Below are 13,534 nucleotides of genomic sequence, written 5' to 3'. Positions count from 1 at the left end.
TAGAAAACCCACACATGCAAACTCCGTAAGGGCTCCCTCCTGGGATTGAACCAGAAACCTTCTTGCTGTGAGGCCACAGTGCTAACCACTATACCATAAAGCCCCCATTTCACTGGCCCAGGGCTCTATTTCCACAGATTTGAAATGGAGCAAATGGAGAGATTGTTTACAAAACTAAACACATGATTTTAGTACTGTTTAAACTTTAGTCAGCAGTGATCGCTGACATTGCTGCTACTTTTACACTCTGATTCATCACTGCAGCTCAAAATAAAATGAGACACCTGTGTGATAAGTATATATTTCATTAGAAAAATAATCCACACACTGTTAATTGGCTGCTGTTATTATAAATGCCACATTTCCGTCGGATAGACCTCATCAGTCATTAACTAGGCTACTTTTCTACCCTTTACTTGAGCAGCAGAAACAGTCTGGTGTTACTTTAATGTGTTTCATGTGACTATTCATCATCATCATCATAGCTCAGTGATACCTTCACGTAATTTAAGTCACAGCCGATGGTGACTGTTTGGATAGTATTTTCAAGGTTTCTACATTTTCCCTTCTAAGATTACAGAGTATCGTTTACATCCCACTCCACTGACATTTCTGTCTCATAGTCTAAGACACTTTTGGTACAGTTTCATCTCATACGAAGCAGCCGACTTCATTCATGGTTCTGATGATGTTGCTCGTACTAAACACCCCCGCCTCTTTCACATGAATGCGCTCGCAGCTGGATAGGAAAACCCAGAGCTGACTGAACTAACCGATAACCAGCTTTGTAGTACCGATCATCCAGACGGCCAATGTTAGGGTTAGTCAAATGAGATAATGAAAAGACATCCTGGGTAAGTTGAACTGGCTTCATAGTACAGGCCTCTGATCCCTCAAGATAATCCACAGACCTTGTTGTGAGCAGTTTCATGTAGGAACTATTCTCAGTCTACCAAACTACACAGAAGGAAGCGTGCATCTACTCATGGATGAGAGGCTTGTGCTCAGGACAGTGCGAGATGTTGATGGCATCCTCCTCTGCTGAGCTGTAAGGTTAGCTAGCTTAATAGTGCTAGGTGAGCTAGCAGTACATGCACACTTCCTTCTGCATGGTGATACAGTTGTCAGGTGTAGTTTGGTAGAAAGAAAACAATTCCTATATGAAACTGCTCACCAAAAGGTCTGTGGATCTTGAATACAGGGTCGTGATTTCTGAAAAGATACATTGCCGTTGAGCTTTGAGCATCACAAGACGAGTGCCAACTTGTTCCATTATATTCAAGAAACAGGAGACATCTCTACAGCCAATATCTCCAACACTCTGCGACTCATACCAAAACAATACAGACTGATAAAGAGCACTACAGCTAAGAGGAATAATGTGTACTTCTGATTGTGGGGTGTACTGTCCCTTTAATGCTTGTTTTGTCCAACCTACAGTCCAAAACCCAAAGGTTTTTTTAATTAATATTACACAAGACAAAGAAAAGCAACAAACACTCATTTGAGAGGCTGTAACCAGGTAATGTTTTGCATTTTTGCTTTGAATCAACGATCAAAAAAGCTGATTAATAGTAGTAAATCATCTAAATGTTTCAGTTCTACTTGTGTATGATTTATGTAAAACAACTCAGGAGAAAATGTGACACCTACTGTTACAAATTAATCAATGGTATAAAATAAAAACAAGTTAAGGAGAAAGTTGTGGTAATTTCTGGCAGCAAAGCAATTTAATATTTAACTAAATGGAATCCTCTTCAACTTGTATGGCGAAATAACTCCCCCGAACTCTATGTAATTTATCTCTATAGTTTGAATCCTTAAAATAATTCTGATTTAATAGTCAAGAAATGTGACCCACTGCTGAACCTGCCCTTTGTTTCTTTCAGTCAGAGAGTACAGTATGTATAAAACACAAAACATGTAATTAAAACACGAATACCAAGACATAAAAGCCAAAAATTTATTCAGTCTTTTAACAGCGATAGACAGCTCAGTTATTTCTAAAATCAATTTGTGAAACAAACATCTCTTTATGTGAACACATTGCATTTATTCAGTAGGAGGGGGATTTGAAGTCGAACGAGTCGAACTCGGATCAAAGTGGAACAGGAGATCAATAAAACATCTGTAATGACACAGCTGTGTTGATTACTATTCAGAAATTCACATTAAAAACGAGACACATTTTCCCTTTTCAAAATTGGCAGTCTTAGAAAAGACACGGACCACAAACGGCCTGTAGATACACATGCAGTGGTGAACAGCCCCGAGTCGAACCCCAGACTCGCAGGCTGTGAGAGACTAGCAGATCGATACGAAAGGAGGGACAGACTGGTAGAGTCGTTTAAAAGTTAGCACACCAAAGGACAAAGACCCACTGAAACACCCAAAGGACAGTCTCTCTCCTAAGACCCCCTGCCAACTTCAAGTATTCCCTCCAGCGCTTGCATCACTTCAAGTATTCCCGCCGTGAACTCCAAACCTTCAAAATCATCACCACTTCTTAGGTTTACAACATAAGCTATGATATAAGTGCACTCAAAAGTCATCTATACATAGAAAAATAATAACAATACGTAGCAGTAATAGTTATAACAATCACTTTCATTTTATACACAACCGTGACATTAAATCACTTTATACCGTGGCATCACATTCCCCGCCCCCTGAGTGTAATGTTCAAGTTTAACCTTCTGTAGCTACGGAAACGCAAAAGGACCAGCAACCTCGGTTTGGTTATTTAAATAACATTAGCGATCATTGACGACGGCGATAATTAGAATCCGAGTAATTATGCCTTTCCACAGACCGTTGTGCTTGTGTGTGACGGATGCGTTATATACAAGCTGCTGATCGATCATGTGCCTCTGGCTTCAGTCTGTTCGCTGGTGTCAGACACTGACAGCCTTCATCCTGCAAAATAAACACCAGTGTTAAGAAACAGACATGGTAAAAAAACCAAAACAGTGCAGTGTGATGTATTGACAGCTCTGTCTGCGACAAGTTTGAGGAGTGACAACAGAACACACGCTCAACAATTAAAACTTCACTTGTAGACAGCATCACAAAAAACAATGGATGAGCAAGCCAAGCATTAAGCACATTAGCGATTCAGTTAAGTGTAGCTCAGCTCTGAAAAGGTGTCACTTTCACCCACCTCAGTATCGCTCCTTGGGCAGACCCTCTAGCTGCCTCAGGAACCGGCAGCGATGCAGCTCCGGCATTTGTACAACTTGGGGTCGTGGGTGCGGATGTGGCTCCGTACATTCCTCAGTCGAAAGAACGTCTTACTGCAGAGCTACACGGCGGACAGAGGGAAGGACAAAGGGAGGCAACGGAGAGACTTTGACTTATACTGGCAATACAAATGTGACACAATTGTGGTTTGACATTCTAAGAAATCTGCTTTTGTGGCGAGGGTTAGATGAGAAGACTGATAAAGCTCTCAGGTTTGTGGTATGACACTACTGGCAGACGTACAATACAGTTTATTGCATCGATTTCAAGACTTTGCTTCTCACCTTTAAAGCCCTTCATAATCAAGCCCCTTCCTACAAGTCTAAGCTCCTATCTACACACCCTCCTGTACTCTTAGATCATCCTCTGAAGTCCAACTCACATCACCATCTGCCCCTTTGGCTACCATGGGTTTCAGAGCCTTCAGCTGTTCTGGAAGTGTCTCTCCCATGACATTTGCAGTATTGACTCCCTTTCCACTTTCAAATCCCATCTGAAAACACACCTTTTCAAGCTGGCATATTTGGTCTGATTTAATGGCAACACACATTTTGAGACTCACACTGATGATGATTTTATACCTACTATTTATAATTACGATTTCTGTCAAGTCATTTAAATAAGTTTTATTGTATATTGCAGAATTGTTTGATTTTATGATCCATGGATACGTTGCTGCTTCTTTTTTTTTTTTTACTGTCTTGTAAGGTGTCTTTGAGTGCTTTGAAAGGTGCCTATAAATAAAATGCATTATTATTATTATTATTATTATTATTATTATTATTATTATTATTATACCTCTGGCACTGTGACCCTGGAGTAAGTATAAAGTGGAATAAAAAAAGAAATACTAAACTCAAATACAAGTACTTCATAAATGATCGACCCTAACTTCCTCCACCCCTTAGCTACTGTTGGAAAAGCTTCACAAAAACGAAACACAACGATGCCAGTTCCAGTTAGCTGGGCGCCGCTTCAAGAAGCCAACGGCAAGGACTACAGTATGAGCTGCAAGGATATACTCATGTGGATGACTTTTATGAACAAGTCAAAACAACGCAAACTGAAGCAGTCATTCAGATCTCAACGAGAAAGGAGAAGCCACATGCTCTTTGCATAACATTAGAGACTGAGGATAACAAGACTATCAGGCAACATCTCTCCTGCAATGCGTGACATGTGTCTCCTGACTGAGGCCATGGTGCTGACCTAAGCCCCATTCACACGGGACTAATATTACAAGGGGATGTCATGTGATTTAGAAATTACCTCCACATGATTGTGTTTCATGTGTCACATTTGCACAGGATAAGTGACGCTTGTGTTTTACTCAAATTTACTGACATTATCTTCATAACTATCTTGTAACTCCACTTTACACAACACAGAAACACCACACAGCACCACAAGAGGTGATGTACAGTATTAACTTCCATAAAAATCAAAAAAAGTGGGGTAAAACAAAACCAAATATGCCAAACATTATCATCACCTCATCAGCTTTCAAGATTTTGCTATTCTCATGGATTTGAGCTTGTTTTTTCTCTGAATGGGTCTCCGTGCTAATTGCCAGCACAGCCTGCATAATTTGTGACTGGAAAAGAAAAGAAAACAAAAAAACAAAAAAAAAAACCCAAATACGATTTGTGCTGGGCAAATACAGTGGGATTTTGCGGTGAATTTTACCTTGAAATTAAGGACATGGCAGACTCTCACGGAATTACGATCACAGACAACTTCTGCCATTATTACAAATCACTAGGGGTCTCCAAGTAACTGTCGAACATTATATTACTTCAGGGTGGCATAAAGCCTTACAGAAATAAAAGAAACAAAAGGATGTAATCCAGAAGGCCAACGATAAATCATGTCATCTGTCCTTTTTTTTTTAAATCCCTTTAACGTTACCACAGATATAAGAAGGAAGCAAACCTGTCTGACACTGGTGATCTGACATTAGACCAACATTAACTCCTCTTCGCTAGCTAGTAAGCTAGCATTTTGCTAACATTAGCTAACATAAGGTGTCACTATATACAATGTAATGTTTCCATGAAGACTGAGGCACATCTTTTAGCCAGTCTTCAAAATTTGTTATTTGTTTTTTAACGCAGACGAACCTAGCACATAGTATATCTAAGTATAATGGTAAAGGCGAAAGTTGACCGAGGTTCTGCAGAAACTTGCTCAACTCTTGTTGAAGCACAGAGTAAAAAGAGGACGGACTTAGGAAGAGCTAATTGTGCTCAGACTCATCACTCAAGTAAATTTACTCCAAGTTTCAAAAGTCTGCTCTTCTGAGCACCAAGTTTACGCAGAAGAGACATATTAACTGTCTTGAATCTCACAACACGATTACGTTTCACTCTAAATCACGTTAGATTGCTTAAATGGAATAAAATCTGCAGATTATTGGTGCTCCAGGTCATGATTTTCTATCCTCCAGATAGTGTGGATGCAGGTTGTTAAGGTTCAAAAAAGCCAGTGCTTACCGGACATGGCCAGTGCTTGCCCTCGATGTGCCTGAGGCGATGCATTATTAGAGCGTCGCAGTCCTTGTAGGAGGCTGAGCACTGCACACAGGCATGGGGGGCCTTTGGGGCATTGGGGACTTGACTACGAGGTCCTCGGAGCTGCTTTAGCCTTGCCCGACGTACGGCGTCCATCATGACACAGCTCCTGCTGCTCAGAGGGAGTTTACCTTGCTGCTGGAGATGCAAAAAAAAAGATGGGGGGCAGACAAATATGGAGGTTACACAAATTTTGCAGACACAAGATACATGATATACCTGCAAAATCGAATGATGGAAGTGAGCAATGATGAGCTAAGCAGTGATGAATAAATGACTCCATCTGTTTTTACAGACTTTCAGTTATACTATAGCAACAGCTAGAAAGCGACATCAGTGATTTTCTACCCTAAATAAATCGTAGCCATCATCATAAATCACTACTCTCCCTTTCATCTACCTTTGGTATGGTCCGTTTGGCCTTTGACCCAGCAGATTTGGCCAGGTGAAGGGTGCCGTTTCGGGAGTTTGGCCTGGGTCTCTTAACCTTGCTTTGGCTCACGCTCCTCTCCTTCCTCTCCTTCTTCACCACAGGCAGGGTGGGTGGCCCTCTGGCTCTCAGTGCCCTGTGGGGGGAGTCCTCTGCTCCAAATTTCTCCCCAACTTGTGACACAGAACGAGTTAAGCATATATCAACGCTCTCCTCCTCTTTCTTCAGTCCCGCCATTGGCCCTCCTGCTGGTCGACAGAAGCTGAACAGAAAGCCTGAGTCCAGTAATTTGATGGGGGGCTTGCTCTGGCGCTTGCCCAGGTCTGGGGAGGGAGGATCAGAGAAATGTGCAACTGGCACGGGATCTGCTGGCTCCTCTTTGATGACTTTGTACAGGGGGTGGTTGTAGATGGACGGCGGAGGTGCGTGCTCTGCAAACTGGAGCCCACCAGGTTCATTAACCTTCACTCTGGGTCTAGTGTCCATGACCCCTACCTTCCTCCCCTCCTCTCTGGGCTTACACTTTGTCTTCTCCACCTCCCTCGTAGAGCCCTGCCTGAGCTTGGCCTTCGCCGCTGGTCGGCTTTTGTTGTAGCGCAGTGTTTTTACAGTCTCTACGGTGACCTTATTTCTGGCCTGTGTCCTGTGCGGAGGTGGTGATTTGAGAGGTGTGTGACTGCAGCGATTGTTTGATGAAAGAGGGAAACCTGAGATAGAGTATTGACTTGGTTCTGACTTGATCCTGACTGTGTTTCTCACTAGAGTTTTGTTGGTGTTACGTCGCAAAGGCTGCTGGGCAGCAAGGTGGGCGCTGTCACCATTCCTCACTGACCGTCTGAGTTCCCTCCCCCCAAAGGAAGGCCTGGACGCAGGCTGGAACATGTCTGGTAACACGCCTTTACTCCGCATGCTCCTGTCACTTGGAGGAACAGGTCGCTGTACACTCTTTGGCCTCTTTGCTGTCATCTGCTCCGTGCTGACTGGGCCCACAGGCTTGCCCTTTACTGACTTGCTGAGGAGGTGACTGTTGACGGGGTTACAGAGGGGAAGTGCCAGTGTCACAGCCCCAAATGCTAGTCCTGGGGAGGTGGAGCGTGGTTTTCGGCGCTTTGTCAGTGAATAGTTGTTGGCCTTCAGCTTCCTCAGTCGTTTCTTTTGTCTCCAACCAATCAGATCCTCTGGTCTGGGGAGGAGGGCAGTCCTTTGTAATCCAAGAACATTCATCAGCTTGTACTTCTCCTGTGCTCTTGCATAATCCTGTTCATCCTCTCCAACCTCATCTACTTCCTGCTTTACCCTAGCAGGACTACACCCACCAATCTTTGTAACCCTTGATCTGGAGGTGCGGGAGAGCTGGGTGATAGGGTGAGGTTTTCTGTTTCGTCGAGGGCTCTCTGGCATGGGTAGCAATGTCTGAACCTTCTTGGCAGCCCCCGGAGTGGAGCGGAGAAGACGGGTGTTTGATGGTGATATACGCAAGTAGTTCTGTGATTGTGGGGTGCCCATGGCGTCTCGAGGTGTGGAAGCTTTCTTAGAAGAGGGAGATTTAAAGTCCATGAGCTTCATCCTGTGTGATGGGCTCAGAGGGAGTCCATTATGGCCTTGGGATTTCGGTGTCCTGCGCAAATTGTGCCTTGGACTTCCCTGTAAAGACTCATCAGATGCATCCAGCGTTAGGCTGAAACCGTCATTCATACTGTCCTCTAATCCCAAACCTCTTTTCCTTTTGCCTTCCCTCTGTTGGTGGTGCCGCTCGTGACATGCTAAGGAAAAGCCCTTGCCAGGATGGAGCTGCTGTTCCTGCTCTTTAATGAGAGCGGAGCAGGCTTCCACTGCAGGCCACATGCCCAGGTGGCGGGCCATGGCGATGACTTCAGGTAGGTCCTCTTGCCGGACGCACAGAGTGGAGGAGTAGGAGAAATCCAGCAGGGACAGTAGGCTGTCCTCACTAAAACCTGAGAGGAAAGAAAAGGAACGTTAATTAGATATGCTGAACTCCGGTCAATCAGTGAGTGAGATGAAAGTGACTGTGTAAACAGAGGATCAGAGAGACAGCAGGCAGAGTGGGAGCAAAGTGTAAACACAATGGTGGAGACAATATAACAACTGCTTTAATCAGGGCCACTGCTACTCCTGTCTGACGACACACATCAAAGGCATACGTTAATGAAAAGGGGGACTATAGCTGCGTCCCAATTCAGGATCTGGATCCTCCAACGCAGAATTTCTAGACTAAAAACGTCATACCAAACTAACGAGCCAGACCCGTTTCAAAGGCCTCCTTTTGTATCTACAGCTCTCAGTTTCCTACAAACCATTGTTTAAATGCAAATGATAGATGAACCTTGTCATCTCAAGTCACCAACTGTCACGTGACTGCATTTATACAATGTCTTTGCATGCAGGTGGTAATCAGTCACTGATAAATGTATCACATGACCTACTAGGTTGATTGGAAAGCCTCTAGATAACTCCTCTGTTTGTTCTGATATGGGCATGATAATCACAGGAAATTACAGACACAATCTTGACTACAATTAAATGTATCATTAACTAGAGCTGCAAAGATCAATCAAGTACTGAATAAATCAATTTTCTGTCAATCAACAGAAAATTAATCAGCAACTATGTTAATGATCAGATAATTGACTCAATCAATTTTTGGCTGTTCAATACTATGTGTTCCCTTTTCATATAGACAGTAATCAACGCTTTATTGAACTGCCAGATTCTGCACGGGTTTTGGCGGGACGTTCAGGGCGACAGCAACGTTAACCCTTTGAGCTAATGTGTGCTAACTATGCTAACAACGGATCAGAAATGAATGATGACATTTTTTGCCAACACTAAATATCAAAGGCAACAGACTATAAGTTCTAAGCGGAGGGAGGAAGATAACATTATCTCGCAGCCTGACCAGGCAAAGCCTCTCACTCCGGGCAGCTGCCTCCGTCTAACTCAGACTCATTCTGGGTTCAGAGCCGCAGCTGCCTTTACCCCGAGCAGACATCTTCACCGGACGGCCAAGAGGACTTGACGTAGTGTGGTGTGATTTTCCCCAGCATGAGAGCAAGGAGTGCTGACTCTGCAGCTACTTCTAGGGACCTAAATATCCCCAGAAGTTCAGTGCACACTGACTGATAACCCTTCCTACAAAGAAATGACCGCTCGATGTGAAGAATCTCAGTCGACGCAGGGGTCTCCGACTGATGATTCCAATCTTTGACTTTCAGGGGTCGCCCTATATGTATCTGATTCAGACTGCTAGTGGGACAAAAATAAGCACATTGAATATGTCACATTGTCACCATTATAATGTGCAATTTTTATTTTTTCATGACATTTTGCAGAGAAATTGATGATAAAATATTCTGGAGATGAATTAATAACAATTTAGTATTGTGAGGCACTTCGAGTAACAATTTTCCTGGTGACAAGCTGGCAAATATTGACTTAGAAGTTAAAGAGGAACAGTTTAATGACCAATGCATCATTTTGGGGCATTTAAGGACATGGTTCAGACTGAGTCAGGTCTTAACATCCACATTCAGACCCAACACTAAGACACCGCTCAAGCAGCGATGTATTCTCTATCAGTTTGGCCTGTAATCTTACCAGTGAGATCTATGTCTGCCTTCATGCTCGAGTCCATTTCTGTGAAGATTTCTTGGAAATGATCGCTGACGGCCGCCAGGACAGCTCTGTGGGCCGAGTACGATCGCCCGTTAGTCCGCAGTGTAATGTCACAGAAGAGCCCCGCCTCACGCTGACTCCTCAGCTTGCTCAGCATGTCAGCGCTGTGTGACACTATCGTCTTTGTGACACATCCTCTGCCACCCAGCTCCTGAGAGGCACACGACAGGAAGACAGAAGCAGACAGAGAGGCATCATTATAGGAATACAACGTGTGAGAAAGCACTCGCAGGAGAGATCCAAGTGCGAGAGAAGGATTAAGTGAGAATGAGAGCGAGAAAGTGTGGATTAAAATGTGTGAGATACAGAAATATGAGACACTGATAAAAATGAAGAGAAGCTTCAAGTTTGATAGAAGCAAAAATTAAAACGACATCTACACAGTATTATATACCTCTTTTTTCTTGGTGCGCTGGCTTTGACACTCTGGACAGCTCAGGACGAAGTCTCTGATCTGGAAGTACATCCCTGTGAAGAAAATACAGAAAATAATATTACTTGATCAGATGAAATGTCTGTTGAGGGTAGAGAGATAATACAAGAGAAAGGGCTTTCATGTTTTGTTAAATCTTTTAAACGGATCCTCTAAATGTGTGCTTGGACTCTTGGTCAGTTTGATATTTGGTAAACCTTGCCTTCAGGAAGATATCAATTAAAAGGGATAGTTGGGACACCCCTAGTTTGGAGACACAGGCTGGAGTCCGACAGAGGCTATGTAATGTACTGCTGTGTATGGGGTTAGCAACAAAACATATTTTAGCCACCTGAAAAAAAAAACAACCCAATATCAGTTTAAGTGTACGCGATATTGAGGGTATTTTCACCGCTTTACCTTTCCATCAGAGAGCCGTTCCAACGGGGAAGCTGTTAACAGCTTCAGTTCCCCATCTATGCTCTCGTTAAAGCCACCAGACTCCATAGAAAAAAAAACAGGAATTATAGCTTGCTGAACATGGGAGCTACTGGTTTACCACTGCCATCAGTTACTTAGTTTGTGTTATTGTGTAACTTTGGTGAACCCGAACTAAGGGAACTAACCAAGCCAAACACCGAAGTCACACAATATCACACACACACACACACACACACAAAAGTAATCAAGGCAGCAGTAGACCAGCAGAATCGCTGCTTTTCTCAGTAAAGTCTGGCTTTTAAGAGAGTGATATATACCCTTCATTTTGTTGTTTTGTTAGATATCACTGACCACAAGGTAAAGTGAAAATATTCTTAATACAGTGCACACTTCAACTGTTTTTTATGACTTCTTTCAGGTGGCTATAACACATTTTTTTGCAGACCCCTCCACAGCAGTACATTGCTTAACTTCCTTCTCAGACTCCAGGTTGCCTCTCCAAAGTGGGGGGCGTGCCGACTGACATCTACTCTAATAAATATCCTGTCTTTAGATAAGTACCCGATAAAACTACCCTTCAGAAAATCTGAACTATCCCTTTAAGGGGTATAGGGTTCAAGAAGTGTCAAAACATAAGGGAGGGTGTCAAAAACATCCAAGAAGATTAAAGCTTTGGGTAAAAGAGAAATGTGTGTGCGGTCTGTTGGGAAGGGGGAGCACCTGATACAAGAATCGTCCGTACCAGGAAGCAATTTTTTCAGCCTGGCCCTAAAATACTGGATGTAAACCACTTTAAACTGAATAAGGCTTGATAATAATATTAATGGGTCAAACTCCAGCAAGCACTGGCTTTAGAGTGTGATGAAAGCCACAAGCTTGATAAGAAAAGTCTGGACCATAATTAACAGCTGTCAATCATGTGTAAGTTACTTGATCATTGATTGATTCAATCACCACTGTATAGCTGTTCCATTTCCTTACAATAAGACATGGATAGACTCAAGATAACCAGTAAGAAGTTGGTTTACAGAGTCGTGAGCCACATGCTGATCTGTGAAGTCACTTGAAAGGCAGCCAGTGATGTTAATACCTTCCCACCAGTAGTTTTCAGCCACGCATTTGTAGGTCTCCTCCATGGAGAGGTGGCGCTGGCCAAGCCGCCGCCGGTGAAAGGTGGAGACGGCCTCATGCCTCCGGTCCTCATCCAACACCTCCCTGTAGTTGATGAAGCCCCTTTCCAGCTTCTTGCGGTACAGAAGCCCGTCTATCATCTCAAAGTTGGGTGAACACCGTGCGGGAAGTCCACGCCCTTTTGAGTTCCCGGCTGGCTCCATCTCTCCAGCTGTCTCTCTGTCTCCATCCGACCAGGGTTTGGACGGACAAAACGACTTTGTGTTCGTGTAATGAGAATTGGTGTGTGTGCAGTCGCTTGCCATTTTTAGACGCTTTTTTTATAGTCTGGTGTGAAACTTTGTCCAGGCTGAGAGGTGCAGCAGCCGCTTCCTCTCGGGAGCAATCAGTCCGGTGCTGTGTGCCAAACTTTACGCACCGACCTGAAACAAAGTCCACGTGGATACGGTGACAGCAGACAACAGACCCCCTAAAAGTCCCAACAAAACACTCTGACACCCTGCTAACAGTCTAACATATCCGATTTAACGGCTACAAATCAGCTTATTAGCTAAAAATGAACCGTTACGTCGCTCATAATGGTTTACAAAAGCTTGTTTATGTCTTTTATAGCTACAAAAGAAAGTCGCCAGCAGATGGGAGTCAGCAGCATTTCACAGGAGGGTCCTGCTTTGTAACCTAGCTGTCAGTGAGGGCATCACTTCTCAACGGGCAAACAGTTGTGGCTAACATCCCTAAAATATCAATACACTTCCACTTTTTGTTTGGGGGAGCATTTGGTCGTATCTCTGCACACGTTTGCGGTTTCTATCGCTACGCAACATCAACAGAAATGTTTCCCTGTCCATCCGAGTGCGGGTACTAAATGCAGCCAGGAGACTCTCGCGCCAACAACGCCGAGCCAAGTGATGTAAAGTCACCAGTTACACCGCGACCACGTAAACAGGCTTTCACCGCCAACCGCTCACCAGCAGCCCGTCTTCCATCTATTTCAGGCGTCGGGAGTGGCCTCGGGAGCTGGATGACGGCGGGCAGCCTCACCTCTGGCGTTAACTTGAGATTTCTTTTCGCCAACTCGAGTCGGAAGCAACATGATGACGCAGCTATCAGCGCAGCATCGCCACTTGAACGACCTAAAAGCGAGGTTGTCTCCGCGAGCTGCCAGAAATGTTGCAAATCACCACGAGGTCCTCTCAAAAGCGGCCCAACAAGCTCCGGTTACACACCCGACATAGTTCATACCGCTCTCGTTGCCTCAAAGCCAGTCCGGCGGCCGAATTATCCAATTTTTTAAACTCGTAACCTTCTGTTTGTTGCTAATCAGCAGCCTAACCGAGCCAAGTGTTCCCCGCCTTCACACAAAGGCCATTAGCAGAAGCTTTAAAGAACTTCTGCCAGACGGCCTGTGATTGGCTGAGCGAGCTGTCACTCAAGGTAGTTTTCGTCCCCTCGCAGCAAGGTAGGTTGTTAGCGCACGCTATACTAGTATTTGCTTCACTTGCTGCACAGTCAAGTTAAACATGATACAACCAGTGTATTTTATTCACTTCTGGCACACAGATACTATTAAATAAACGTTACCCAGTGTTTTATCTCATGAAAAATGACCTGACGTTA

The 13,534-nt window shown here is 44.0% G+C and overlaps 1 protein-coding gene across 2 annotated transcripts; it reads right to left on the bottom strand.

Moving 5' to 3' along the window:
* Nucleotides 1-1,961: 1,961 nt before the first annotated feature.
* Nucleotides 1,962-13,261, bottom strand: si:dkey-229b18.3 (uncharacterized). 2 transcript variants are annotated; one of them, XM_049594404.1, is made up of 7 exons: nucleotides 11,877-13,261; nucleotides 10,328-10,401; nucleotides 9,856-10,084; nucleotides 6,211-8,195; nucleotides 5,733-5,948; nucleotides 3,161-3,301; nucleotides 1,962-2,916 (listed from the first exon to the last, which is right to left on the bottom strand). In XM_049594404.1, the coding sequence occupies exons 1-6, from the start codon at nucleotides 12,220-12,222 to the stop codon at nucleotides 3,197-3,199; spliced, it is 2,955 nt and encodes a 984-aa protein (XP_049450361.1). In that variant the 5' UTR covers nucleotides 12,223-13,261; the 3' UTR covers nucleotides 1,962-2,916; nucleotides 3,161-3,196. The 2 variants fall into 2 exon arrangements, with proteins under 2 accessions (XP_049450361.1, XP_049450362.1); XM_049594405.1 differs by having other exon boundaries at nucleotides 5,733-5,945.
* Between the last annotated feature and the right edge of the window lie 273 nt (nucleotides 13,262-13,534).

Source organism: Epinephelus fuscoguttatus, linkage group LG13 (genome assembly GCF_011397635.1).
Source record: "Epinephelus fuscoguttatus linkage group LG13, E.fuscoguttatus.final_Chr_v1".
Classification (NCBI taxonomy): domain Eukaryota; kingdom Metazoa; phylum Chordata; class Actinopteri; order Perciformes; family Serranidae; genus Epinephelus; species Epinephelus fuscoguttatus.
The sequence above is the reverse complement of the archived record's forward strand: the minus strand, read 5'-3'. Positions and strand labels throughout refer to the sequence as shown.

Coding starts and splice junctions, on each gene's coding strand:
- si:dkey-229b18.3 (XM_049594404.1), bottom strand. CDS start 12,222: ATGGCAAGCGACTGCACACACACCAATTCTCATTACACGAACACAAAG. Junction 10,402..11,876: donor TGAAAACTACTGGTGGGAAG/GTATTAACATCA, acceptor TTTTCTTCACAG/GGATGTACTTCCAGATCAGA. Junction 5,949..6,210: donor CCAAACGGACCATACCAAAG/GTAGATGAAAGG, acceptor TTGCATCTCCAG/CAGCAAGGTAAACTCCCTCT.